The 27,961-nt window shown below is 37.2% G+C and overlaps 1 protein-coding gene across 1 annotated transcript in view; it reads left to right on the forward strand.

The window, feature by feature from the left end:
* The window catches only part of Nhlrc2 (NHL repeat containing 2), a 60,033-nt gene extending 32,272 nt beyond the window's left edge, over positions 1–27,761 (forward strand). The window contains exons 5-11 of the mRNA XM_047551934.1: positions 60–189; positions 12,879–12,978; positions 15,659–15,890; positions 16,571–16,693; positions 17,811–18,020; positions 19,019–19,238; positions 22,085–27,761. Coding sequence (XP_047407890.1) covers positions 60–189; positions 12,879–12,978; positions 15,659–15,890; positions 16,571–16,693; positions 17,811–18,020; positions 19,019–19,238; positions 22,085–22,341 — 1,272 coding nt within the window. The 3' untranslated portion in view covers positions 22,342–27,761. The remainder of the gene's footprint in view (positions 1–59; positions 190–12,878; positions 12,979–15,658; positions 15,891–16,570; positions 16,694–17,810; positions 18,021–19,018; positions 19,239–22,084) is intronic.
* Positions 27,762–27,961: the final 200 nt, after the last annotated feature.

The raw sequence follows: 27,961 nt of genomic DNA on the forward strand, positions 1-27,961 counted from the left end.
TACATAACAAAAGAAAAAAGCAGCATGTAATGCATAACATACCCATTAAATATTTACAGATTGACCTAGAGACTGAGCAAGTGAGCACCGTGGCTGGCGTTGGAATTCAGGGAACAGATAGAGAAGGAGGAGCAGCAGGAGAGCAGCAACCCATTAGCTCCCCATGGGATGTCGTTTTGGGAACATCAGGTATGTGTAGTTTCACTATTCAATATGAGTAAACTTTGCTTAATATAAGTTAAGGTTTAAATATTCTTGAAATACTCATTTGAATTAATTGTATTGCTAGTTATTTTATACTTTTATACTTATGACTTGAAGTTAATTGTATACAACAAAGGCAGCAGTAATATATACAGGTTAGCATATATGTTACATATAACAATTACATTTTATATACCAGGGTATATATTCCTCTAATTTAAAGTTCAAAAATTTTATCTTAGTATTTTCCAATTAACATAATTCTGAGTCTTCTTATACTGAATACTCAGAAAATTAAAAGGATTATAGTTTCAGAATTTTGAGACTATTTATGAACTACATACTGTCCTTATTACTCCAGTTTAAAAAAGAAGTAAGAAAACAAAGTGGGAGTTACTTTTTCTTTGTATTTTAAGGGTTGTACAGTATTGAAATGTGATAACTTCTTTTGAGCAATTAAAAACATTTACCATACTGATTATGCAAATATTGATAATGAATGAGACTTAAACATTATTAATATGATCTTTTCTACCTATATTTATTCACTAAAAAAAATCCTGGAGTCCTCTTATTAAGTTATTTTTCATTGACCCTCAGCAGTGTTGAGATGGTTATTTACAAGCCTAAAATCAGATAAATGAATAAAGAAGTTAGCAGAATACATTAAAAATGGGATTTGAGAGACTAAATTGTTCATGTGATCTCTACGTATTTAAAGAGTCAATACATGCTAGCTGTGCTGATGAATTGCTTTACATTTGAGATAATTTTCTATTATGTTGCCAATTTAGTTGTAGTTCAAAGGCCTTTTCCCATTGTGGTTAGCTTTTTAAAGCTTTTAATATTAAAATAAATAAATGGATTTCTGGTTCCACTTACATGTAATATTTTTAACTTAGTGTGATACATAAGATATTTTGAGGATTCTCATTCTAAACAGTAACGAGTTGTTTCATCGTCCTCCAAAGGAGGCAGTGTAGTGGGAGCATCCTAGACCTGGGCCACAGGGGACACGTCATGTGTAAAGAATTTTAAATTATAATAAACTAATTAAAACTCAGCCTCCATTTTATTACAATGCATTCGCAATTCTAAATAATTTCATAGTTAAATCTTTGCCAGGATTTATCACGCCTGCCTCCTTGCCTTTGGTACAACACTGAGCATAAATCTTACAGATGGCAAAACAGAACATAAATCTTATAGATGGAAAAACAGTCTGAAATGTAACTGTCAGTAACATAAAGTGAATGAGAATTCCTGCTTTGGCACGTGATTACCATCTCTCAGGGAGAAAAAAGTTCAGCACTTAATATATAACAACCCCCCACACCAGTGATTTACAGCCAGAAGTTCATATAGCAATTTAGCTACTGATGTTTGCATTTTGCTGCTTTGTGTCATCTGTGTATATTAGTAATTGCCACAATAATGCCACCCAAGAAATCATCAGGAGACTCCTACAAACCTAAACAACCAACCTTCTTCCTTTTCCTGTGTGCAGTGTTAGAAATTGAGCCCAAGGCCTCTCTTGTGCTAGGCAAGTGTTCTACCACTGAGTAACATCCCCAGCCCTTTTTATTTTATTTTGAGATAGGTTCTAACCCAGGCTGGCTACAAACTTGGGTGGGGGTTCTCCTGCCTCAGCCTCCCAAATTGCTAAGATTGCAGGCATGTGCCACCACACCCAACTTTAAACCTCTATTTCTTACCCTCATATCGGGGTGAGGTTCCACTGATCATCATGCTTGGGTACAAATCTGGTCCCTGTGGTACTTACCTTCCATGGACCGGTAGCTGTCTGAGGTGTATTCTTCTATTAACAAAAGCAGAAGTGCAGTTATGCCCATTATGTACATATTGAGCCTCTGTTCATGTCACACCTACTTACCTACTATAGCAGCCTACTATTGTTAAAACGAGTCACATAACCAAGTTCAAAGTCATAGAACAAGAATATATACTTTGCTTATGAGTCCCATGGCAAGTGAAGAATTGAGAATTGTAATTCAGCTATCACTACCTGTCATGTATTTTACATTGTTTAAAAACAGAAGGTGTTTTACTGCATGCTTTACTAAGTTGGATTTATTTAATAGCCAGAGTACTTAAAATCTTCTCTAGGCCAAAATTTTTCCAATCATACTTTATGGCATATGATTTCTGGTTGTCAGTCTCTATAGTGAGAAAACACCCAAATTGCTCTCCAAGGAAATGCCGACTGCACTGTAAAGTACTCCATCAGGTTCCGCCTGTTTGAAACTTACACCTTTGTTTAGCTCAGTTTTCAAGAAAGGAGATCAGTTCCACCTTAGCTCGAAAACAGCATGGCTCTGTGTTTAACTTAGAGCTGAAGACATCTTCACTCAGGCACTTGGCAGGAGAAGCAGAACATAGGTGAGGTGAATGTGCTAAGCTCAACACCTTTCAGAATGCTGGCTCGGAGGCAGCCGCTTCAAGCTCTGTGTGGCAGACCTGCAGCCACAGCAATGACTGTGGTCCAAGAGACTGTAGTCTTGGGCTCTATACCAAGACATTTAGCCTTTATAAGATATTTACACATTGCCTTGTATTCCCAGAAATTCTATTTAAGATTTGGAAGAATTGTTTAGATTCTCATCACATTTTTTTGAAGTGGTACGTCACATTTTAAGAACCACTGCTTTAAATTACCCTTAATTTAATTGTATTTAATTAATTTAATCTAGTTCTGGATTAATATATATTGTCGGAATATGGAAAATTGGATTATAGGATATTTGCTGTACTTATTTTACTTAATTGCATTTTATATGATGCCATTTATTTAAAAATATTTCAACTCATAAACATAATATTTATTATGTTTTTATTTTATATGTTTATGTTCATAAATTTATAATGTGTATATATTTCATAGTATTTTTTCACCCAGACACAGTCCTGTAGGACTGTACTGTTTCTACTATAAATATTTGCTGACATTTTGAGTTTTTGCCTTATAAATGACCTTTGTCTAGTGGAGAAAATTTTTCTGGTCTTTGTATTATGAATAACTATACTTCTTTTTCCTGAGTATCAGATTGTTTATTTTTTTCTCAGATTTGTTTTTATGTTAAATCATAACTGTTTGCATTGTTATATTGATTGCTAGGAAGCTTAGAGACAAATTTATCCTCAGTAAAGTATGATGAAGGGGCTGGGGATATGGCTCAGTTGGTAGAGTGCCTGCCTTGCAAGCACAAGGCCCTGGGTTCAATCCCCAGCACCGCAAAAAAAAAAAAAAAAAAAAAAAAAAAAAAAAAAGTATGATGAATAACTTGGCATTTTTAATATTAACGTGTCTGCATGTTTCTTTTGTACTCCTATTTACCTTTGCTTCAAATTTTTTTATTTTAAATTTTATTAATCTCATTAGAGTTTCTGTGTAAGCTACCAAAGCTTTGTGAAATTAAATTAGAAGTACATAAATACAGTAGATGTGATTCAGTATGATAATTGGCCCATATAGGAAAAAAACAGGAATCATAAAAAAAATTTTAAATACTGTATTTTAATTTAAGAAATAAATTTACATTATTAGTCATTATTTTGATGTAAGAGTAAAGTCTTTAAGCAGCACCTGACAGTCTTTCTTTTACTACCCAAAATGTATTGTTTTGATGTCCTTAAATTGTGATGAGAATTTAAAAACACATGCAGAGATCTGAGAGCTGAAATCTCAGTTTTCATGGAAAAAAACTTTAACTTATTCTTTCCAGGTTTTTTAGATACCTAATTCAAGAGTTTGACATAACTACTGACCTTTATTTAATCTTTTTAAAGTATTCTACTTCTATTCAAAGTAGAAACAGTTTTTTGTATTCATATTGCAATGGTTCATATATATTTAAATTATTTATTTTTACATCTAGATTAAACAGATGTGAGAACTAAACAACTTGAAGGGACAGTACTGAGCAAAAGTGTTATTTTAAATGACACCTAGATTTTTTAATATTTAAAATATTTTTATGGGATATTTGTGAAATTATACCATGGTTTTGTATGTGAGAAGGGACAGAATTGTTAGGAGGAAAACATGAAAAATAGCTTAGATTTTGTGATATCTTTATATATAATGGTCCACTCTCTAGTGCAAGTAAACAGAACATAGCTGCACCTAGCATCAAGGACAAATATCAGAAGGAATTTCAGAGTTAAAAAAGCAAGTTACAAAGGAAACCTACAATATGATTTCTTTTAGAGAAGGTACAGTAGTAACTAAAAAAATTAAATAAACATTTAGAGATCCACCCAGGCATGGTAACATTGAATAGTGAAAGAAGAGAATTAAAAACACAAAGTTTGAGAGTAGTTCCTTTTGGAGAGAGGAGAAAGGCATATGACCACAGGGGAATGCATGCGGTTTTCAAATAATGTTCTTTCCTGAACTTAAACAGAGGTGTGCACCTAGGTCTGTAGTTATTTAAATTTCATATATAATACGCATTCCTTTTTTCCTTTATTTTTCCTTTGTGTGTGTAAGGAGGGCGTTAGGGATTGAAACCTAGAAGGCACACCCTACCACTGAGCCACATCCCCAGACTTTTTTGTTCATTCGTTTTTCAGACACAGTCTTGCTAAGTTGCCAAAGCTAGCCTCAAAGTTGTGATACTCCTGCCTTGGCCTCCGAGTTGGTGGGATTATAGGCGTGCACCATTCAGCCTGGTTTATAACATGTATTTCTGTCTTTGCATGTTTAGTTAAAAAGTAAACAGTAGCCAGATGCAGTGCATCCACCTGTAATCCCAGGAGGCTTAGGCAGGAGTATCTGGAATTATAACTTAGCAGGGGACCCCTAGCAAGACCCTGTCTCAAAATTTCTTAAAAAAGAGGAAGGAGCTAGAGATGTAGCTTAGAGGTAGTGTATGCCTGGGTTCAGTCTTCAGTGCTGCAAATAAACAAACAGTAAAAGAAAGAATAGATTAGGTAAAGAGAATGAAAAATAACAAGGACAAATCCACAGTTCAACATATGTACTCAACCAAGGGTCCCAGCTTAATAAACAGTGTACTTCAAGGTGAGAGTAGAGAAATGAACTTGAAATACTTCTGAGTATTTCAAATATATATGTAAGTTGTGAGGGTATGGGTGTATCTATTTTGCATAGTGCCTGCATATTTAACCTTAGTATGTCATCACAGTGATAAAGCATAAAAATGATTAACATAAAGTGATTTTTACAAAAGTGAGTTTCATCTTTTTTCTTTATTTGATTGTCACTCTAAATATGGCCATAACTCTCATGCACTAAAAATTATTACTGGCTACAATAAATGCATTTTTTAGTATCCAGGTACTTCGTCATATTTCTAAAATGTGCTCAGGTCTGCGTTGACTCCACTGACGCCAGACAATAACCCAAAAAATGTTTTATCACAAAGGTGGGAACCCCTGCCAATCTCTAAGTACTTTAGACTTTACCTGATTTAGAATCATTTATGAAAGTATAATGTGCCTGAATCCCATTGAACTTCCTTGGCCCTATAATCGGCATTTTCTCTCGACAGAAATTTTGCTTTTCTTATATAACCTTTAAATGATTGAAATCTATTTAGTATGCTGGTCTGATTATCTGTAGTGTTGGTTCTTAGTGCTTAGATAATGTTTCTGTGACTTCCATGAATATTCTACAAAATACCATAATACTGTTTTTGTTTTATAAATAATCAAGTGATCAGAAATTTTTGCAGAATTGTTTTATGCAGTGTGACCAGTGAATTTTTATTTTGAAAAACAGTTGTTTTATCTTTATACCTTGTCACATTGACTTGCTGTTGGTAAGATTTTTTTCTTAGGTTAGCAAAGGTATAATTTGCATAAAGAAAATTTGCTAGGTATATAGTTCTGTGAATTTTGGCAAAATGTGTACAGTGTTGTTAACCACAGTCAAGATAGAGTTGCCTCCATCACCAAACGAAGTCCTCTCTTGCCCCTTCGCTCAGTCTCTCCACCATCACCAAGCCCCTCCTGCCACTGGCAGCCGCCATCTCTTTGCTGTTGCTCAGCAGTCTCTTCTGTCTGTTTTTTTCCATTTAGCTTAATGCTGTCAAGGTACCTCCGTTGTTTCCTGTATCAGAAGTTTGTCCTTCCTTTTTCTTTTTCTTTTTCTGTTTTTTTTTTTTTTTTTTTTTTTTTTTTTTTTGCGGTGCTGGGGACAGAAGTTTGTTCTTTACTGTTGAGGATAGTACATTGCATGGCTGTACCACAGTTCGCTTGTTCATCAACTGATAGACATTGCAATTCAGCAAAGCCTCCATAAACATCTGTGTACAGGATTTTTTGTGGTTATACATATTTACTTCTCTTGGGCAAATGTGTAGGAATTAAACTGCCAATTGTCTTTCCAAAGTGACTGTTTTCTTTGAAGTCCAAGTGTCTGTCATCATTGCTTCTACCTGAAGAACTGCCTCTAAAATTGCCTCTCATCCCAGTCTGCCGCCATGATTTCTTTTGCCTTTTGTCTGGCCTGAAAAAGTAGTTAGCCTGTATTTGTAGGTATTTTTATTCTATATAAAAATCTGGATTGACTTTTTTTTCTTTTGCTGTATGTTTAGGGTGTCCCTCGTTGGTCTTCTGGCTGGCATGGTCTCGAGGTCTGCTCCAGTTATTCCTCTTGTTCCTTTACATGTAAAGCATATTTTTTCTCTGATTCCTTCAGGCTTTTACCTTTGGTTCCCAGAGGTTTGATGTCTAGGAGCTGTCCTACCTGGAATTCTTGGGTCTGTGGTTTGATATTCTTTATTTTAAACCAATTCTCTTGGGGCTGGGGTTGTGGCTCAGCGGTAATATACTCATCTAGGCACTGGGTTCAGTCCTCAGCACCACATAAAAAAATAAACAAATAAATGAAATAAAGGCATTGTGTCCATCTACAACTAAAATATATTATTTTAAAAAATAAAACAGTTTTCAACCATTATTACCTCTTCAAATTTTTTTTCTTCCTCCATCTCTTCTTTCTGGGACTAAGTTACTCTTACGTCAGACTCTTCAATATTGTTTCCAATAACTCTTGTGCATTGCGTTCTCTTTCTTTCACTCTTTTTTCATCTTGTGCACCTTTGGCAGTTCCTATTGATTTGTCTTCAGATTCACTAACTCTTTTCTCAGCTGCATCTAGTCAACTGATAAACTTGTTGGAGTAATTCTTTGTCTCCAATATTATTACTTCTTTTAAAAACAACTTACCCATTCTATTCTTTCTTAGAGATCCCATCTTTCTGATGAAGTTCCCAACTGTTTGGGTACCTTGACTACCTTTTTCTCTAAAATCTTTAACTAACTTAGTAAGCATTGTTATTTTAAAATCTGGGTCCCATAGTTCCACATTTCACATATATTCTGAGTCTGTTCTGTTGGTTTCTTTATCACTCCAAAATGTGTCATTTTTTCTTACTTTCATGAGTGTCACCTTATTATTTCTTATATGCTGACCATCTTGTGTGCAACTGTACATTTATGTTGTATTACAGGAGGATGTCATTTTAGGGCAGCGGGCCTGGGTTTTATTGTTGCTATGGTTACCATCGGTGCACCGTAGCTTTCTGTTTTCTGCTCCTGGGCAGCTGCTGCCTTGTGTGGCCCCAGCACAGGGAAGTGGGGTGCACGTGCTGGAGGGTTTCTTAGTGGCCACACCCCACCCTCAGCTTCCAGCCTCCCAGCGCAGCAAAGCCACGTGGTACTTCTGTCTGCACAGCTCCCCCAGAGACAGACTGCTGCTCTCCGTCACTGCACCAGGCTTGTGCTGGGTATCCGGTGTCCTCTGTTGTGCTGGTCCAGCCTCATTCATAGGAAGTTCCTGAGCTCTTGGACACTGTCCCTCCTCTCCAACAGCCAATTCTGTCTTATGTCTGTGACTGGTCTCAGTGTCTGACTTCTCTCCAGCACGAGACCTCCACCTGTGTGCGTAGGGGTCTTTGGCTGAAGACCAGATGCCTCTGGGGTGTGGCTCTCTTCCTCTGCCCTCCTGTGGCTGTCAAGGGTCTCTCCTATACTCCTGCTGCTTTTCCCTCAGGGCTCAAGGGAGTGCTTCACAGGAGCTGCACATAGCCTGTCTACACCAAGGAGGATTTCAGAGGCTACCAACAGGGTGCTAGTCGTAGTAGCTTGAAATAGCTGAATTTATAAACACTGAATTTCGGATAATTTTCACATTTGTTGGTTTCATTCCTGTTTTCTGAAACTATTTCTCTAATATTTATTTATGGTTATAAAAGGTTTCCAGTTTTTGGCATCGTCTCTATTTTTACTTTTGTACTTTTCATCATGGCTCCTTGAAAGTAAATAATACCAAGTGCACTCAATTTAAAATTGAAATGTTCATGATTACTGTGTTCTTAGAAGGAACATAAGTAATACCCATACCTAGTGATGCAGCCATGTGCTTTAGATTCTAAACTATAGGGAGAACAATCACTAACATGACTCTTACTACTTGGATAGTCATCAAAGGTGACATAGGCCACCTTTCTCTTTTCATTTTTTAAATGCAAGGCCAGGAGGATGGTCATAATCAATGCATATTAGTCTACAGATAGTACATGTGTTTGTGGTTGTCATTGTTTGCTACAAGAGTTTTTATTATAAATGTGAGAAAGAGATGCTGATACTACAAACCATACTACAAACCATACCAAAAATGGGAAGGCAGGGAACTGGAAAATGTGCCGTTAGGAGATTATCCAACCATACGCCAGTTGTGGGGGCCACAGAGAGAGGGGCAGACAGGGTCAACCTAGCTGCGCATCCTGCCATAGGAAACTGTGGTACATTTGATCATATCTGTCTGGTCACACATGAAAACAGACATGGGTACCTTGTCCAGAGCCATCTGTGGGCCAGAGCAGAAGGGAGGGAGGAGGAAAGGGCCAAGCACAGAACTGAGCAGAAGAGTACAAGGGCACCCTGTACTTCTCTTGTTCTTATCAGAACACCGATAGTTCCATCAAACTCACTGGTGAACTCATAGTCCAGATTTAGTTTTGTGAGTTTTAGTAACTTATTTAATCTCGTTGAGTGTCAGTTTTTATAAAATGAAGATAAAGATAATAAGACTTTTAAGGTTGTAAAATTGAAGTCAGTAAGCCCTGTACAGCCCTTAGTGCTGCACATCACCCTCCTCCTCCTCACCAGTGTGTAGAACTCTGAAGACCTGACAGCCCTACAGTCTTGCACTGCTACGTTTCTCATTGCTCTGCTCCTACAGGACCAAGGTTAAACAAGTGCCCACATTTCACTACTGCAGAGCTCTTGCTTGGTGTGTGAATAAGCTCAGCGGAGCTAGACTGACCTGCGTAGAGAGTAGATGAGGGACCCCGGGCTTGGTCTTCCAGGTGTGCACCAGCGTGGTCCTTCTTTACCAAGATGGGGGCTCTGAAAACCTCTCAGGCTGAGAACCAACTCTGCCTAACTTACCTTGCCCCTGTTTTCCTAGGGGAGGACATTCATGTGGGGACAAGGGGACAGAGCAACTGAGAGGGACTCCTTGCAGTACTCCCTGATGGTGCTTAGAGCAGGAGGGAGCTGGTGAGGGGTGGTCAGATTCTGGATATATCTTACTGAGGAACCAACAGGGTTCGATGATGGATCCTGTGTGCCCTGTGAGAGAAAGGAGTAGGGGTGACTCCAGGCTTTGACCCGAGAAGCTGGAAGGATAGAGTATCAACAATTTTGCCACCATGATAGTGATTCTCGAGGAGGACATGCACATCCTTCATTAGATTTGCTCATAAGCGTTTGGTGTTTTCTGGTATCATTATAAAATTGTTTTATTTCTTTGATGGTATACAAATAGAATTATTTTTATTTAGACTTTCTATCTAATACCCTGATTAAATTCATTCATGGCTTCTAATGGTTCCTCTGTAAAATTTTAAAGGGTGATGGTCACCTATAATCCCAGAGGCTCAGGAGGCTGAGGCAGGAGGATGGCAAGTTTGAAACCAGCCATAGCAATTTAGCAAGGCCCTCAATGACTTAGTGAGACCCTGTCTCAAAGTAAAAAATAAAAAGGACTGGGGATGTGACTCAGTGGTAAAGTACCCCAGGTTCAATCCCCAATGCCAAAATAAATATGTCCTCATTTGACAGATGAGGAAATTGAGGCACACAGGCTAGACAAATGATACAGCTGGAATTCAAAGTCAGAGCCACCTGGTTCCACAGGCAAGGAACTGGAGGAAGGGAGCTTCCAGGAACCCTCTTCTTTTAGTGGCCCATCACTCTGTAGAGTAATTTAGTACTATTCAGAAAAACGAGAGGACATAATCATTTATGATTCTTCACATAGTATTCTAAAAATGTTACTGAATAAATATGGGCTTTGGAAAATTAGGATTGGAAAACATTCCACATTAAGTTAAAATTCATAAGAATTGCTCATTTTGTGGACTTTGTGTGCCTTTTGTTTATGCCACTTAATCAAGTTTTTGTTTGTTTTAGCCATTTCCTTAGTTCATAGCACTGTCTTCTAAGCAGGAGCATAAACTCATTTTCATTGTTTAATGCTGAGAAGTTTCTAATCTTGGGTTCATGGTAGGTTGAACACAAATAAGCAGTTGTAAGCTGAGTGCTTTGTGAGGTATCATCGGTTGAGACACGTTTGTTAATGCTCACTGTAAAATTAGCAAAGGCTCGTCCTGTCCTGCTTTTTACCCTCGATGCCGCCTTCTCAAGGGCTGGTCAGTCAGTAAACACCTTCGCACTTCCTGATACGAGGTACTGTAAAATTGAGGTCAGATTCATAAAATAACAACCGACTGCGGCTAACGTTCCAGTGCCACTGCCTCTCGGTACTGTCCTAGTGCTCCCCATGCCTTGGACCTTTCATTTGAATGTCACTATATCTAAGGTAATGGAGTGTTTTATTAGCTAGGTGTCCCAGTCCCTCCAGCAGCCCCCGAGGGTAGCTCAAGAACACCTGAGGGAGCAATGTGGTATGTTAAAAATTAATTGTGGGAAGCTTTCCATCTAGATTAAGGTAGTAGAGGCTTGGTCTCCAGAATACATGGATACCAGTGTCAATTTTACTGTTACTTATGGGGACAGACATATTTGAGTATGAAAAAGTAAATTTAAATGAATTGCTTTTCTTTAGATGTTATTGGATAGCAATTAAGAGCACAGAGAAAGAAGCACTGTGTGAAATGGTTAAGGGCATAGATGTCTCTCTGTGAGGCTGACAGGTCACCTAACCTCCCGAGCCTGTTCACCCAGCTGTAATCAGCCCTCCTCACAGTAACTCTCTTGCGGGGCTTTGAGGAACTGTAATGAAGCTCTGGAAAGTGCTTGGCACATAGCAGCCCCAGTTGTTGGAGGACAATCCTCATTTTGTTTTTTGTTAAACTGGAAGAGATACTGGGCTGTGGCTGGGGCTCAGTGGTAGAGCACTTGCCTAGCACGTGTGAGGCCCTGGGCTCGGTCCTCAGCACCTTGTAAAAATACATAAATAAAATAAAGGTATTGTGTACCGCTACAAAATATTAAAAAAAAAAAAAAGAGATACCGGTTAATGAAGAAAAATTTCTCCTGGATACAAACTACATAAAATTAAAGGAAATACAAATAACATAACCTTACTAAGACATTTCTTTTAGTATTAGATAATGTCTGAGCAAAGTATTTTAGTTACAGTGCCTCAATTACTTTAGAATACATTTTAGATTAAAATAGTGAAGTATCTTAACGATAGAATTAATTTGAGAAGTAAACCTTTGTCCCATTGTAATAAGTTATGGTATCATTCACTTTCTAAAAAAGAAAATTAAGTTCAGTAAAAAGATATGTTGTCATATATTATAGTCTTCATTTTATTTTTTATTTTTTTGTATGTCAACTCTGAATTTTTTAAATGTTATAACTAATAGCCATGGATTTTTAAGTAGCTGTTTTGATTTATGTCTGAGTCACAGATCTAATATGGTGATGGAAATACACATTTCTTGAACTCTTAAAAGTTCTGTTTTCATGGAAATTGTTCAGAGAAGCTGTTATTAATGCATGTAACCTAGGGGGTTCCTTCTAGATATTTGAAGATTTCTTTGATGATTTATCAGCCCATTTCTTCTGTCACATATGATAAGAAGTCAGATGGTTAAAAACATTGTGCCAGAGATGCAGAGAAGCATAAGGCTATTAAGAATACTTTAATTACCCTAATTTAATCATTACACATTGTATACATGTGTTGAATAATGACAGTGTACCCTGTTTTATTTTTTAAAGAACACTTTGGATTCTCATGAAATCTTAAAATTTCAGATAAAATTATAAGTCTGAGGTGGGTAGTAGCATGTTCTTGTGATCCCAGCCACCCAGGAGGCTGGGGTGGGAGAATCGTAGTGAAACTTAGTGAGACCCTGTCTCAAAATTAAAGTGGGAATCAGGGGGCAGGAATTAGCTTGGTGGTAGGATACCCCTGGATCCAATCCCAGTACTGAAATAAAAAGAAGAAAAAGAATTTATAAGTCAAGAAGTAAACCTCTCACAAAACAAAAATATTTCAAAAACAACTTAAACTCATTGCACATATTTTTTTCTTTCATGATTTATAAGCAATATTGTTATTGTCTGTGAATTTAAATTTATGAAACAATTGGAGTGTTCATGTTAAACAGATGTGAATGTAGTAATCACTATTTTTTATAAAGGTTCAGAGGTCCAGAGAGATGACATCCTGTGGATAGCCATGGCAGGGACCCATCAGATATGGGCACTCCTTCTGGACTCTGGCAAACTGCCCAAGAAAAAGTAAGTGTCTGTGCCTTTCTTTGAGTGGACTGCACTCTTGGAGTTCAGAGTTTCCTGTCCCAGGGTCACCATGCTCACCAGGCCGTCTGGACTAGGCAGGACATGCTGGGTTATGCTACCAGAGCAAATCACCCAGTTCTTGCTGGCTCAGAGCAAGGCTCCTTCCTTGCTACTTTTGTAGATTCTCTGGGGAGTACTGCCACCCCGACTGATGAAGCTGCTGCCTTTGGAGTTTTGCCTATCATTATGGCAGATCAGAAAGTGGGGAGGTGGAGAGTCACTCAGTGGCTCCTAAACTTCTCCTACAAAGTGACACACATTGCCTCTACTCACATTTCGCCAGCCAAGTAAATCTATGGCCACATCTGACTTCTAGGAGCCCAGGAAGAGCTGTCCTTCTGAGCATCCAGAAAAAGAACTAGACATGTTTGGTGATCCTTTTACTATTGACACATAGTTGGAGTAGCTGCTGTCAGTTCCTTCAGATGGAGGAGCATCGCATGGCAGAGTGGTCACCAAGCCCAGGTTTTGTAGTCAGTCGTGAGTTGAACCCCCACTTTGCCATTGATTCTCTCTGAGCTTAGGAGAGCCTGTTTGTTTGACTTTCTAAGCCTCAGTTTCCTTACTCATTAATCTCATATGCTTTCTCTGATAATTACTAATCTGTGTGAAGAGCTCAGTGTAATGCCTGGTGTGTGCCGCAAATAGGTCAGTTTACTGCCACTGTTGGGCATTTGAGAATGGAAAGGTAGTGTCTCTGAGGTGTCTCCTGCCTTTTCCATGGAGCCTTTCTGCCTCTGCCTGACATTCCAGGTAGAGATGGCCACACCCTTCTCCGTGGCCTCACTATAATCCACATACAGTCACATCACTGTGCTGGTAAATTTGCCCAGCCTTTCCCCTTCTTCCTCTCTCTCCCTTCTTTAACTGCGTCCTCATCTCTTAAAGAAAGAAGCTCTGTCCCATTCCTTTTTGTGTTCCCTGTACCTAATACAGTATCTGGTACATAATTGGAGCTCAGTAAAGTTTTGCAGAATAAATAAAGTATAAAAGTCAGTAGCGGGGCTGGGGAGACAGCTCAGTCGGTAGAGTGCTTGCCTTGTAAGCACAAGGCCCTGGGTTCGATCCCCAGCACCAAAAAAAAAAAAGTCAGTAGACCATAAAGGTCAGCAAATCACCGTAGAAAGTAGGGTCCTCTCAGTAATCTTATCAGTAGAAAGGAGCAGTTGTATAGAAACTCTAAAATATCAGGTATTCTAAATATTGTGTATATGTGTGTATTGCTTTGGAACACATTTATGTGATGTTTTACAACATTCAACTAAAAATATTTATTAAATGTACTCTATGTTAGGCACTGTGCTAGGTACTAGGAATGAAAGGATATGCTCACTAAGTTAAAGATAAAATGAAAACATGCGGTTGCTGTGCTTAGTGGGCCACAGAGGAAGAATCAGATCGCAAATAATTCAAAAATAGTGTATGTAAAAAGGAATCTCTGGAGCAGTCCTTCTTGTTGAAATTGTCCTGAATGTAAATTAGAGGAACATCTATTATCAATAAGATTTGAATGTCAAAGAAAGCTTCCTGGAAGAGGCATACTGGACTGAGCCCCGATGGAGGGAGAGGGGGTTTCTGGGCAGTAGCTGACCCTGGTGATGTCAGTGGCAGCTGGATCACACAGTGCCTTGTGAGTCCTCTTAAGAGATTTGAACCTTCTGCAAGCCTTTATAGAAAGGGTTAGGCTTCGAGTGACATGATCAAAGGGTTCAGACTCCTTATAGTAATTGCCTTTTGGTTTGTTTTGAATATTACATATTACACATATTTCCCTGGATATCTTATTTTTATAAGTTCCTTGATTAAATGACCATATTTTATACACGTTATATCCCTTTGCATCCACCCCCTGCTTCCTGCCTAACTCCACATTGGGAACCTGTCCACCAGCAAGTGATGGTTGCCTTAGACTCTGTTACTCTTACTTGGAAATGGTAGACATGTATTTTTGTTTTGCATTTTAAGTCAGCTTTTTCCCTGTGGCATGAATTTAGAAACGAAGATAAAAAACTTTCTCTGTATCACAAAAGGAATCATTTCAGTAGTCCTTTAAGTAGACATGTCCTAAGTGTATATAAGAAATTGATTTTATATGACTAATTAGTTGATGCAGCAAAGTCATCCTGAATCCTTTTCCTAAAGTAGTAATGCCTGACCTGGCCATCTTTCAAAAACTATTCTCTAGTTCCTTTTGTTATTCTCTACTTATATCCGAGAACATAAAACATTTTTAATGAAATTGTAAACTTTAAACTATCAAGAACTAGGTAGTCTTTTTAGTTCCCTTTCAGGACCTAATATTTCATGGTGCTAAGTAGTCAGGACATTAAATGAGAATAAACTTTACCAACAATCTGACCATTCTTATAATTCCAGTTCTATCAGGGATTCCCTATTTGGCCTTTGAGAGGGCTTTCAGTTGTATGTATGTTCAAGAAAAGTAGGAAGGCCCCTGCCCAGTGGCTAAATAAGTAATAATTTGGAAATTTACAGAGACGGCTGACTGGCACAGTTTCTCTAGACCGAGATCACTAATTTTAATTTTTTTAATTAGAGCATTTTCATTAATTAGTTTAATGGCTGTATTGGCTCTTGATGCACCCATGTCCTTCTCTTTCAGTGAGTTAAAAAAAGGAACCTGCCTTCGGTTTGCTGGAAGTGGAAATGAAGAGAATCGAAACAATGCATACCCTCACAAGGCAGGTTTTGCCCAACCCTCAGGCCTTTCTCTGGCCTCTGAAGACCCCTGGAGCTGCCTGTTTGTAGCAGATAGTGAGAGCAGTACAGTAAGAACTGTCTCGCTGAGAGACGGAGCAGTGAAGCACCTCGTAGGAGGAGAAAGAGATCCCCTGGTAAGGAAAGCCACTTTTGCATTGTGCCCAGCCACTGACCTCGCTGGCACTTTCCTGAATTGTGGAGAGTTAATGAAATTTAAGGAGGAATCATTCTTGGCCTATTCATGAGATCAAATGGAGGTCAAGCCAAAGACAATATGAATATAAAGAAATACAAGTAAAGCCATCTAAGAAAAGTAACTCAGTGCTTCAGAGAGAAAGAAGGGATAGACAGTGCTTACTGGAGAGAAGCGCACACATTAGGTGATTGGCCATGGGTGGGAAAGGACCCCAGCCTTGCAGCCTTGACCTGTTCTGACCCCACATGGGACTCTTGCAGTATAGTGGCAGTGCATCAAAACTAGCCCAGGGGGCTGGGGTGTGGCTCAGCAGTAGAGTATTTGCCTAACATGTGTGAGGCACTGGGTTCAATTCTTGGCACCACATATAAATAAATGAAATAAAGGTCTATTAACACTAAAACAAATTAAAAAAAAAAAAAAAAAAAAAAAGCCCAGGCCACAGTCTCATGAGTTTCTGCCAGTCTGCAGCAAGTGCCCAGCCCTGATTGGGTGAAAATGGGCCTTTTCCCCTGTAACTGCAATAGCACATGCAGCTATATTAATTTTCGCTTTATATTCTAACAAACACTATGAAAACTTTGATAACTGCTATTTCTTTCTCTTTAAAAAAAAAAGAATTTATTTGCTTTTGGCGATGTTGATGGAGTAGGCATCAGTGCAAAGCTTCAACACCCACTTGGAGTAGCGTGGGACAAGAAGAGAAATTTGCTTTATGTGGCAGACTCCTATAATCACAAGGTGAGTCTTGACAGAATTATATAATGCCTTGCTTTTGTCTGTGGTGTTTAAAATGCTGAAAGATCTATGCACCTCCTACAAGTGCCACTCCAAAATACAGAGGAACAACAGCCCTTGGCAACTATGTTCCAGCTCGTTCTGTGCTTCTCCTGGTCCTTTCTTTGGCAAGACATTATGAAGATGTCTGAACTAGGAAAAGCACTAAACTAGTCCCAGTGGCTATAATCAAAAGTTCTGAATTTGTGCTGGCGCAGTGGCACACACCTGGAATCCCAACTACTCAGGAGGCTGAGACAAGAGGATCTCAACTTTGAGACCAACCTGGGCAAAACAGCAAGATCCTGGCTCCAAATAAAAAATTAAAAGGGCTAGGGATGTCGCTCAGTGGTAGAGCACCCTGGGATCAATCCCCATTCCTCCCCCCTGCCAAAAAAAGTTTTCAATTGTGATCCATCAAAGCTGCTTAGTACCACATTCTGAAAATAAGGAGAGAGCAAATGGCAAGGAAGATAATGTGTTGCCTAACAGGCGAGAGCTTCTGAGCTGCCGCGGAGTCGCAATGCCTGCTGTCATGTAATTCCATCTCCAGCAGCGTTCCCACTTCTGCCAGTTCAGTGGCTTCAGTTCCCATTGCACGTTTTTTTTTAAATTTTTTATTTTTACAAAACTTCCATAGATAATAAATGTTAATACTTTGTAATAAGAAAGCATAAATTTATAAGATTGAGACATGACTAACAGTCATTAAATTTAACAAAAGTTCAAATCCTCAGACAATGCTAGATGCTTGTGAGAAAAGAGTCAATTCAGCTGTGAAAGTATGTTCCACAATGAGGAAAAACAATAGAATTAATTATTTTAAATTATAGAAATAATTTTAACCAAGATTGCACTGAGAAAATACATAGTTTTTAAATTCTAGGGGCGGAATATCTCCCCTTAGATTGTAATACGAATGTTTGGCTTTTCAGGAAAATAGGGAAATAACTACTTTTTAAGATTTATTGATAATTTAATGGCAATTAGGATCTTCCTTGTTTTCTGGATACTACACCTTTCCATAATACAAGCTTGAGGTGAATCTTCAAATACATAAATTTTGTGTTTTCTTCTTTAGATTAAAGTTGTGGATCCCAAAACAAAAAACTGTACAACATTAGCAGGAACTGGAGACCTGAATGATGTTTTCAGTTCCAGTTTTACCGAGTCAACTTTTAATGAGCCAGGAGGCCTGTGTGTTGGAGAGAATGGTCAATTGTTGTATGTTGCAGATACCAACAATCACCAAATAAAAGTGATGGATTTAGAAACAAGAACAGCTTCTGTGGTAAGTGAACTACAGCATAAGTTGAGTGTGTGGTTTTGAGAACAGTCCTCAGGTGCCACGGCACTGACAGGTGCTTGGTCAGGCCGTCCCCGGTGGCTGAGGTGACATGTACAGCTGGTATAGTGAGGCATCCTCCACTGGGTTCTGTGGTAACAGACCAGCAGGACTACTTTGAGGATATCCTGTCATTCCTAAAATATAAGTTCCATCTGTGCTGAGAGTTTGAGAAAGAGACTGGGAGTTGGAGAGAATCTGATGAACCTTCAAGAAAAAGGGAGGACTCAGATCTGGTTTTAAATATATAGTTACACCAGCACATACTATATACACATGGCACGTGGGTTGGGTGGTGTTACGCAGTGATCTGGAGATTATCGCGTAATCTTTGTTCCCTATAGTGACTCCAGTACCAGATTATCTGCCAGAGGAAGTTTTAGAGCCACATTTTAGACGTGGACATGGTTTATAATAGAATTTTCAGGGAAATGTCTATTATAAGCTACTCCTTGATGGATCATATTTACCTAAAAAAAAAAAAAAAAAAAAAAAACAAGATTTTTTTTTTTCTAAAATTCTAGAAATCTGCAAAGTATATGTTTTAAAATAAAAAACAGTTTACCATCAAATCTCTCATCTCTCTTCACATAGATCTCTATAGATATAAGATGAATAACATACTTGGCAGTAGAAATTATGAGGATGGATATTATATGTACTACATTTAAATTCATAAAATTTTGTTTTGATTTCCTGCCACTTATAAACATATTGGGCAATTACTCTTATAAGTTTTGGTTCTCTTTTGCTAATATGAACTGTTTCTCTCTACTCACAAAATATTCTGGAGGGCATCTGGACAAAGACCTAATTCAGAACTAGAATGACAATTAGTTTCATTGATAGAAAAATTCATTTTTCTTCTGAAATCGAAAAATAAACTCACTTTTTAATTACTGTATAGTCCTGGTGTTTTAATAACAGATTTTCTGATTTCTTAGCTCCCTGTCTTCAGATCTGAAAATGCTGTGGTAGATGGTCCCTTCCTAGTGGAAAAACAGAAGACAGTACCCAAACTGCCAAAATCTGCCCCGAGTGTTGAACTCTCCTCAGTAACTGCATGTCCTGGGCAGACTCTGCAGTTCAAGCTCAGACTGACCCTCCCATCAGGAACAAAGCTTACTGAAGGAGTAACCAGTTGCTGGTTTCTAACAGCTGAAGGTATGAAAATATTTAATAAATTCTTCATGTCTAATGCAATAATTTTGCTATTTATTATGTGATATTTTGTACTCTGAGCAAGATTTGAGGAAGGTTATATGAAAAAAAAAAAAAATGAATTCAGATCTAACCCATGCTGGTAGCTTTCTTTAGTCTCAGAGATCCTTTCCTCCATTTATTAAAGAATAGTGTAACTCACTGTAAATTACCTGTCAGTTGTTAGCAGTTTCTTGGAGAATGGACTTGCCTATACTACTTCCCATATTCTAAGCTTGTTCTTCATTTTTTCTTCATTTTTGTTCCCAAAAAGAATATTTTAGAGTTAAAGTCTGAAATACATGAAGTGGCACCTCCTTATTTAATATCTTTTTCTGTAACTTGTCTATCTAGTCACCTTAATGCAATCCCTTTCTTTTGTGTATGTGAGTATCAGTGTGAACTAGCTTCTTATTTCATTAACGGATGATAAGGAAAAAGCATACCGCCTGCCTTTTGTTAGAGCTTTCCAGCATCCATAACATATTGGACAGCAGTTCTACGGTGGAATAGTAGTGGTCCAGAACTTGTCTCAGACGATCTTCCTCTGTCCTAGTCTCCCACGCTCTTTCACATGTTCTCACTCAATCTTTCATTTCCTCCCCAGCTCCTTTTCCCTCATACCCTCTCACACACTTTTTTTTTTTTTCTTTTGGTACATTACCCAAATCCTGGCTTCATCCCTCCTTACCTTCATACATTCTCAGGACAGAAGCCACTGACCAAGTCAGTGTCTAAATCAAGCGGACAGAGAGAACTTGGTAGACCAGCTGTGTAGATTGCCAGTTAGATTCTGGGAGGCTGGCTTGGGGGGTGACTGACTGAGCCTGTAGGGAAACCACCCCCTCCCACTCCCTATAAGGAATAGCGCTGGCCATGCACTACTTGGAGATTTTGAGCTCGCTCTGTGGACACAAGTCGTCCCGTAGCCTTCTGGGTTCACAGCACACCCTGCACTGCTGGCTTGACTCTTGGCGTACGTGCCCCAGGGTCTGACAGTGTGCATCAGCTGGAGATCATTAGGCTCATTTCTCTCTGTGAAAATGGAGAGCAATGTATTGATTTTTAAAATAAGATGTTGACAAATTAGCATTTTTTAACTCCGCTTTGTTAAACAGAAGAATTACTGTCAAATCATCAGGATATAAAATACAAATGGTACTAAAGAGAAGTGTCTGGGGGGAAGTACTTAGCTATTCCATTGCTTGTCCAAGGTATTTGCTCCATTTTTAATTATATACAGGCAAATAAACTTTTAGGCAAGATTCTTAATAATTTAAGGATTTTGAAAATTTTTTTGTGGAATACAGTTGTACACTTATGATTAAAAGATACTTCCTCCTTTTGGCTGCTTATTGGGAGATAGTTAAAGTGGTTAGCATATGTGAAAGTTTTAAGCCAAAGGAAAAAGCAACCAAAAAAAAAAAAAAAAACCTCTGGCATATATTACAAATTCACAAATCCTTAATGTCATATATATGAAAATAGCTAAAGAAATATTTTGTTTTATTTCTTTGATTTGAATATTAAAATAGAGCAGTTTATTATTTTCCCATCTGGATTTAAAATTTAAGAAGTTCTGTGTGAATTTTCTATCTAGTAAAGTGAAGGATTAAGTAGAATATACTCCCTGTCCAAAACTAAGCAAAGAAAGCCAAAGAATTTTCAAGAGAATTGTGGAAGAACTGTTGAAAAGCTCCTGTGTAAATTCCCTGCACTCAACTCCAGTTCTTACTTTTCACCTTCTCCTTATTCTTACTTAGTATACTTTTCTCAAATTTGAAGCAGAAAACCAAAGGGGAGATGAGAGGACTGATAGAGGCAGACACTCTTGAGTCTGTGGCTCTCAGGAGACAAAAGAGACAAACAGTCAAAAAGCATCTCATTGTAGTGTCTCATTGCGACTCAGTGGAGGACCCAGCTTTTGTACAAAAGCCATGTCATTGATAAGTCCTGAGAGATGTTGAGCGTGCTCTTGAATGGCAGGAAGACGTTGCTCAAGTTTCCCGAATCTGATTCTTGATGACTGTCCCCCTCCTAAACCGAATGTCCATGCAGTTCTACTCTTCAGTAGGACACAGGCCTTCCTCAGAGAGAAGGCTCAAGATGAATAAGTTGTTAAAGAATTTTAATACTAGAAGGTTTAAAATTCTTTTAGTGGTTTATTGGACATTTATATAGATAATCTGTGTATCTAAGTCTAGGACAAATTTTATAAATTAAAATGGGGTAGAAAAAAATCTCTTAGTTTTTGTTTTGTTTGGACTCAGATTGTATATGCAACATTATCTTTATTTTTATTATTAATACTCTAAGATATTCCAGAATTCACGATTATCTTAACTAAAAAGCCACCATAGAGTTGTACATGTATTTGTATTCCCCAGATAAAATTCTTTTTATACTACATCTCTGAAAGTGCTAATCTGTAGTAAAAATGATCTATTATCTCACCTACCTTTTGTTTATTCATACCACCTAGATTTCATTTTGAAATTTGTGCCTTAAGGATCTAGAGCCATATTTGCAATATTCAGCTTGATTTCAGTGGAAATAAGTTTATGATTTATTTTATGGTGTTCAAACAAAGGAACAATTGTAATAATTACATATGGAAATCACCAGACTGGGCTCATTGGTGGTCATTTTGTCTTATTTATATTTATGCCCTTGATCCAGGTTGCAATGCCCAGCATTAGAAGCCTTTAGCAATATTAGTTGATTGAATGTATCTTGTCTCCCTGAGATTTTTCCAATTTCCTACTTGTCTTCTTATACAATCTTAATAATTTACTTCTTTTATTTTCTAGATAATGAGTGGCTTCTTCAAGGACAGATACTGTCTGGAGACATAGAGAATATTTCCAACCAACCAGCGATTTCACTGCAAATTCCTAGCGATTGCTTATCACTTACAGCAGTCATATCTATCAGTGTGTTTCTCTATTACTGTAGTGCAGACAGCAGTGCTTGCATGATGAAGGGAATTTTGTTCAGGCAGCCTTTACGAATATCTGATGTACAACCAGGGCGCATAGATCCAGTAGAGCTCAAGTATGTATTCTAGCAAGCCAGCTAGCAGCCCTTAGCCACAGGCCTTTCTCCATTTCTGTCATCACAGTAACTTACAGAAAAAACTTTATTTATGCCTCTGGATTCTAAGACACCCATTGCTCGGTTCTAGCAACTAAATTAAAATAAAGCTATGCTTACTTATTATTGTACACAAATTCATTCTAACTTTGTATTAGCTAAATCATTGACCATCATTTAAACCAAGATAATGAAATCTTTGTAGCTATTTGGCATAAGACTGAAGTCCACACTATAAAGATGTTATAAGATACTTTGCAGTGCTGATAATAATACCAAGTATTTTAACTAAGATTTTCTACCTTTATTAATAGCAATCAACACACTTGCATATACAAATTTCACAGTAACTTTAGGTAGATCTAAGCTCTAATATATATGTTTGTGTAAGGACACCTGCCATTTAAGGCATAAGGTCTGCTTTAAGCCAAAAAAGAAAAAAATGGTATTTTCTTTATAGTAGAAGCTTAGAGCATGTGGTGGTTACATATGATTTTTATTCTCTTCTTTGATTTTTCTTGGTTGAAATATTTTTAAAAGAGAGTTTTGATCTATTTTTATTATAAATTATTTGTTGTTTTAACACAGCATTATTAATGCCTTATAACTTTATATAGAAAATGTTGAACGAACAGACCTGCTCCCTTAACTGTCTTGTTTTGTTTTGTTTTGTTTTGTGAATGAATGCATTTTTACCAGATAATGAATGGGTCCCCAGAAATATTATGACTTTCTAAGAGAAGGGACTTAGGATACATTATTGTCTGTGATAAAAAATTTATTGTGACAGCTGAATCTGATATAAATGGGTATGTATGTTTTGGAAATTTATATTTTACTTGTAAGCTTTAAATGCAGATTTGTTGTGTTTGGGGTTTTGATTCCCATATTTAAAATTTTGATCTTTGATTGTGATGTTTTTTAAAATCACATTTAAGCCTTCATATTGAAATTTTCAATGTGAAGTGCTTTTGTATAATTAGCAGGTATAGTATATCTTAATATACTACTCTTTAAAGTATTAGGGCCAAAACATATAGTGATTTGCAACACTGTTTTGTTGGTTTTGTTTTTTTAAACCCCAAAAGAAATAGCCACTGAGAATATTGGAGGTTTTTAGAAAAAAAAAAAAATTATTATCATAATTTATCTTATAACTATCTGAAAACTTGTTTTTCTGAATATGGAGTCAACATGTTTGTGATTTAATCAGCTTACAAGATTTTAAAAACCTCAGGTGAACCATGTTTATTTATTCAATAAATATTTATGGACAATATGGAATAACATGCTTCCCCTCCTTATATTTATAGACAATATGATATAATATGCTCCCCCTCCTTCAAAAACAGTGCTAAATTTAAAAGTGTAATCTTTTAAACACCATTGTCTGCCCGTTTATTTATATTTTTTAGAAATATAGTCTTGAAACATAGTATTTATTTGTTTCATTCAGAAGGTTGGTGAAATCTCTGAAGAGAATATATAGATCATGATTGATTTGGTTAATAACCTTCAAAAACTACTTTTACAGAGAAATACAGTATAAAATAAAAAAGAATCCTGTTTGAAATTGTATGTAATTACCTCATAAACATTTTCCCTCCACAAACAACCAAAAATAATGTTGTGTAATAAAAAGATGCATAACATTGATGTTCTCTTTTATGGAGAATAGACCTTATTACTTTTTAATCTCATTTGACTTATTGTACTTTTCATTTCCACTTGGACAGGATGAGGATATTTTGGCTGATTTCCTGTGTAGGGACATAAATAGTCTCACTCTCTAAAAGAAATAGATAAAGTTTTAACTTGCTAATGTAGAAATAACTGATGATTTATTTTTCAGCATAACACATACAGAGTATGTTTATATATTTTCATGTACATGAAAAGTCTAAAACTACTTTTTAAACTTTCCCTTTATTTGTCTAGGTAGAGTTTTAGGTTAGTCTTAGGCAAATATTTTTCTTGATTTTGAGAGTACTCTTTCATCAAACATTCTTATTCTTACCCACTGCCAGGCTGCATTGTTTTATACATTAAAAATGTTATTTATAATGGATTAGTATGATTTTGAATAAATCACACTAAAGCAATGTGAAAGCGGTTCTAGAATTTATAACTAATAGAAACCTCTTACATAAGAGTAGGCCCTAGAAAGTTTTTTTAATACTTCTTGATCTGTGTCTGCCTCCTGTTTTCTGTAAGAACTCTTATTTTTTTACTTTTGCTTTTCTTGTTACATAAGTTATGTCTAGTGAGTTTCAAAAGAGTTAAGATTTCAGTTATGTCACCTTAATTATAACGCTAGTAAGATAGCATTATACAAATTTTAACATACTGCCTGGAATCTTTATTCTAAATTATATTTTTTTCTCTTTGCTGTGATATAATTTTACAGACAGCAAGATTTTAAGAAAATTTATACTCAGGATTACTATGATCCCTGGAAAGAACTTTGCTTATCTTGAATATTCTATCTCAAGCAAATATTTAACCTATTCACAAGAGAAAACCTTGTGTTTAATTACCCATAAGTAACTTTGGCAAAGTTCAATGACTATGAAAAAAAATTTTCTCCCTAACTGTTCTAATAATGTATTTAGTTATAGTATCATCAGGTCTTCAAAAAGCTATAGTAAACTTAAAATATAAGTATAAATGTAGCCCAAAACAGCATAATATGTGTGGGTGAGTGTATGGATATGTGTATACAGATATGAAGATCAATTCAAGAAGTTCTCACCTTTCTTTCATGACCAGTCTACTTTTGAGCTAATAAACACTGAGATAAGTTATTCTCTGCTTGCTTTTCCAAAGTTGGAAAATTGGAGAAGATAATAAAAATATGTATCTATAATATTTTTTTTCTTTAGCATTTAGTAACTAATGAAGCTTCTACTTGTAGGCTTAGTTAATAATAATGATAAGTCGACCACAGACACACATGCCTTGACATTTTCTTTGCAACTGCAAATTATAAAGGAAAATCTTTATCCACCAACTATTTGATATGTTAGTATTCTCTATAGAGTGGGGTTCAAGAAGAGAATGAGTCGTATAATAAAGCATATCGCTGTTTTACAAACAATACTGTAGTTGTAAAGATGCATGCCTACGATCCTATTAAAATTTTTAAAAGATCTGGACCCACACAACTTACTTCAAAGAGGGTCCAGACACCCTGGACCATACTCCAACACACGTGCCCAGCAACTTGCACCAGGATGCCTGTGTCTTAGCCAGAAGTTTCACAGGATCTTCAAAGTGCTTTCATAGATACTGCCTTAATTGAGCTTCAGAATAACCTTTTAAACCAGACAGGAAGATATCGTTTCCCTTGTGCAGATGAGGAAACAGCTTTGAGATCAGAAAGCCCCCAGAATGATGGGACACCTAGAACAGGGCCAGGTGTCAGTCAGCAGGTGCCAGGTGTTGTCAGATGACACGGGGGAGAATGAAGGGTAGACACTTTGGAGACCGTCCCACAGGTCTCCTGATTCCTGGCTGTGCTACAGGATGTAGTTAGTGTAAAAAGGAGGGGGTGGTGAAATGCAGAACACGTACTCCTGTGGACACCTTCCTACGCCTCCAGCTAAGTACGAAGCATTTTCCAGTGCTTCTGCAAAGCTTCGGGCAATAACTTGGGAACCCTCACAACCAACTCAAGAGGAGGGACAGCAAGCTGAGGCAGCTTTGAGCAGTTACACCAGCAGAGTCAAGTTCACGCCTTTAGGAAGTGGCAGAGCCTCGATGGGAGTATGCTCAGCCCCCTGCTGTACTGCCTCTCAGACACAGATCTTTCCAGGCTCTATCTAGTGATTTGTCCATCCAAAGAAACCAATGCCCTTAGTGATTATTTTTGAAATTTAAGTAAATTCATTTAAGTGCATGACATATATATATACATATATATATATATATATATACATATATATATATATATTATCATTCAGACCTTGGAATGGTCTGTATAATTGTTTCTCAAAAGATTTTATGCACTAGCCTTCTTTGATCTATTTATCCACAGATTTTCTTGGCAGATGCAAGTATTAAAGAAGTTCCAGTGTTAGTCCCACCTGTGCTGTTTGAGTTGGTCTTCCAACAGTAGCGAAGACCTTGGCATAGAGACTAACTGAATTCACAGGACGGTTTCAAACCCTGATAAGCTCATTTGTATTTAAGAAAATTTTGTTAGGCAAATGAACTCTAGAAATAGAAAGTCATCTGTTTTCTTGCTTTGTAAATTCTGGTATATAAACCATTCCACAATGACACAAGTACACGCAGTTTAAGTATGGTAAAGTTTTTGCCAGGACCAGCCTATGGTTTCAGCATTAGATTACTATTAAAAGGAATGAAGCAACATGCTAGTAGTGGTTACGGTTCATGGATCATTCTTGTGTAGAAGGCAGGCATCTTTTCACTTTAAATGGTTTGCTTGTTAAATAGTAGTAGCATGCAATAAGGAATTTTAAAATTTTGTTATAAAATCCCATTCCTGGAATCTATAGGGAGATGTATGTCCACATAAGAAAGTGATGATGGTGACATACTTTAAAAGTAGAATTTACCATTAATCATCAAGATTGCTTTTTCCACCTGTGGCACATAGTTTATTTAAATAAAGAATTAGCACTAATCCTAAGTCACTATTTTGTTCTGAATAATTAAAAGTTTGCTTTTCTTTCATTTCTTTGCAATAGGTTAATATAAAGAATAAGAGTTGAAGTTAGAGGTTTGAATCTTCTGTGTATGTTCTGTAGCCGACAAACCCTAGCCCTGGCACATACTGACTGCAGTAGCCTGGCCGCCTCTGGCAGAGTCTGCATAAAGAAAAATGGAGGTGGCCCTACTCGGCTTTTGGACAGCGCTTCCTTTTCTTAGTGTGCAGGTTTGGTTTAATCACTTTCAAAGGTTAGAGTTGAAAACTTAAAATCCTAGCCACTTGTTGTGGAATGTTTGCCTAATTATAGTTATTTATTGTTGGGTGTCCTTCTTCCCTGGAGTGCCGCTCTCAAGCGTACCGAGGATGTTTTGTTCTATTGAAAGCCTCAGGACCAGAGGCAGAGTATTGCAGGCATCTCCAGATATTCCTCCCCTGGGCCATCATCTTACATCAAAAAGCTCTGACTGAGCACAAATGAGCTCTCAACAGCCTTGTACCAGAAAGCATCCTGCTAGCTGTCCGGGTGTGGGAAGGATTCCTTCCTCCAAAGCAGGTTTGGTTAAGAAACAGGGTTAGGCAAATTGTCAGATTTTTAATGTTAAGTACTTGAACATTCACACAATGTTTGGGTACATGCTTCCATTTGAAATAAAGTGAAAGGAGAACTCAGTGCTAAGAAGTAGAGAAAAAAAAATCAGCCCTTAGATTTAAGCAGACCTGTTTAAGTGAAATTTTTGTTATTCTTTCTTTACCTAGTTTGTGCGGTGCTCATGAAAAATATTTTGAGATAAATAGGACAAAACATTAGTCAATAAATTATGCTTCTTAAGGGTAAAGATAGACAAGTTCCTAACTCTGTCACATAGCTATCTTCTACTTTTAAAATTTGTAGTCATTATTCTTAGTCCCACCAGAAACA

Source organism: Sciurus carolinensis, chromosome 5 (genome assembly GCF_902686445.1).
Source record: "Sciurus carolinensis chromosome 5, mSciCar1.2, whole genome shotgun sequence".
NCBI classification, from domain to species: domain Eukaryota; kingdom Metazoa; phylum Chordata; class Mammalia; order Rodentia; family Sciuridae; genus Sciurus; species Sciurus carolinensis.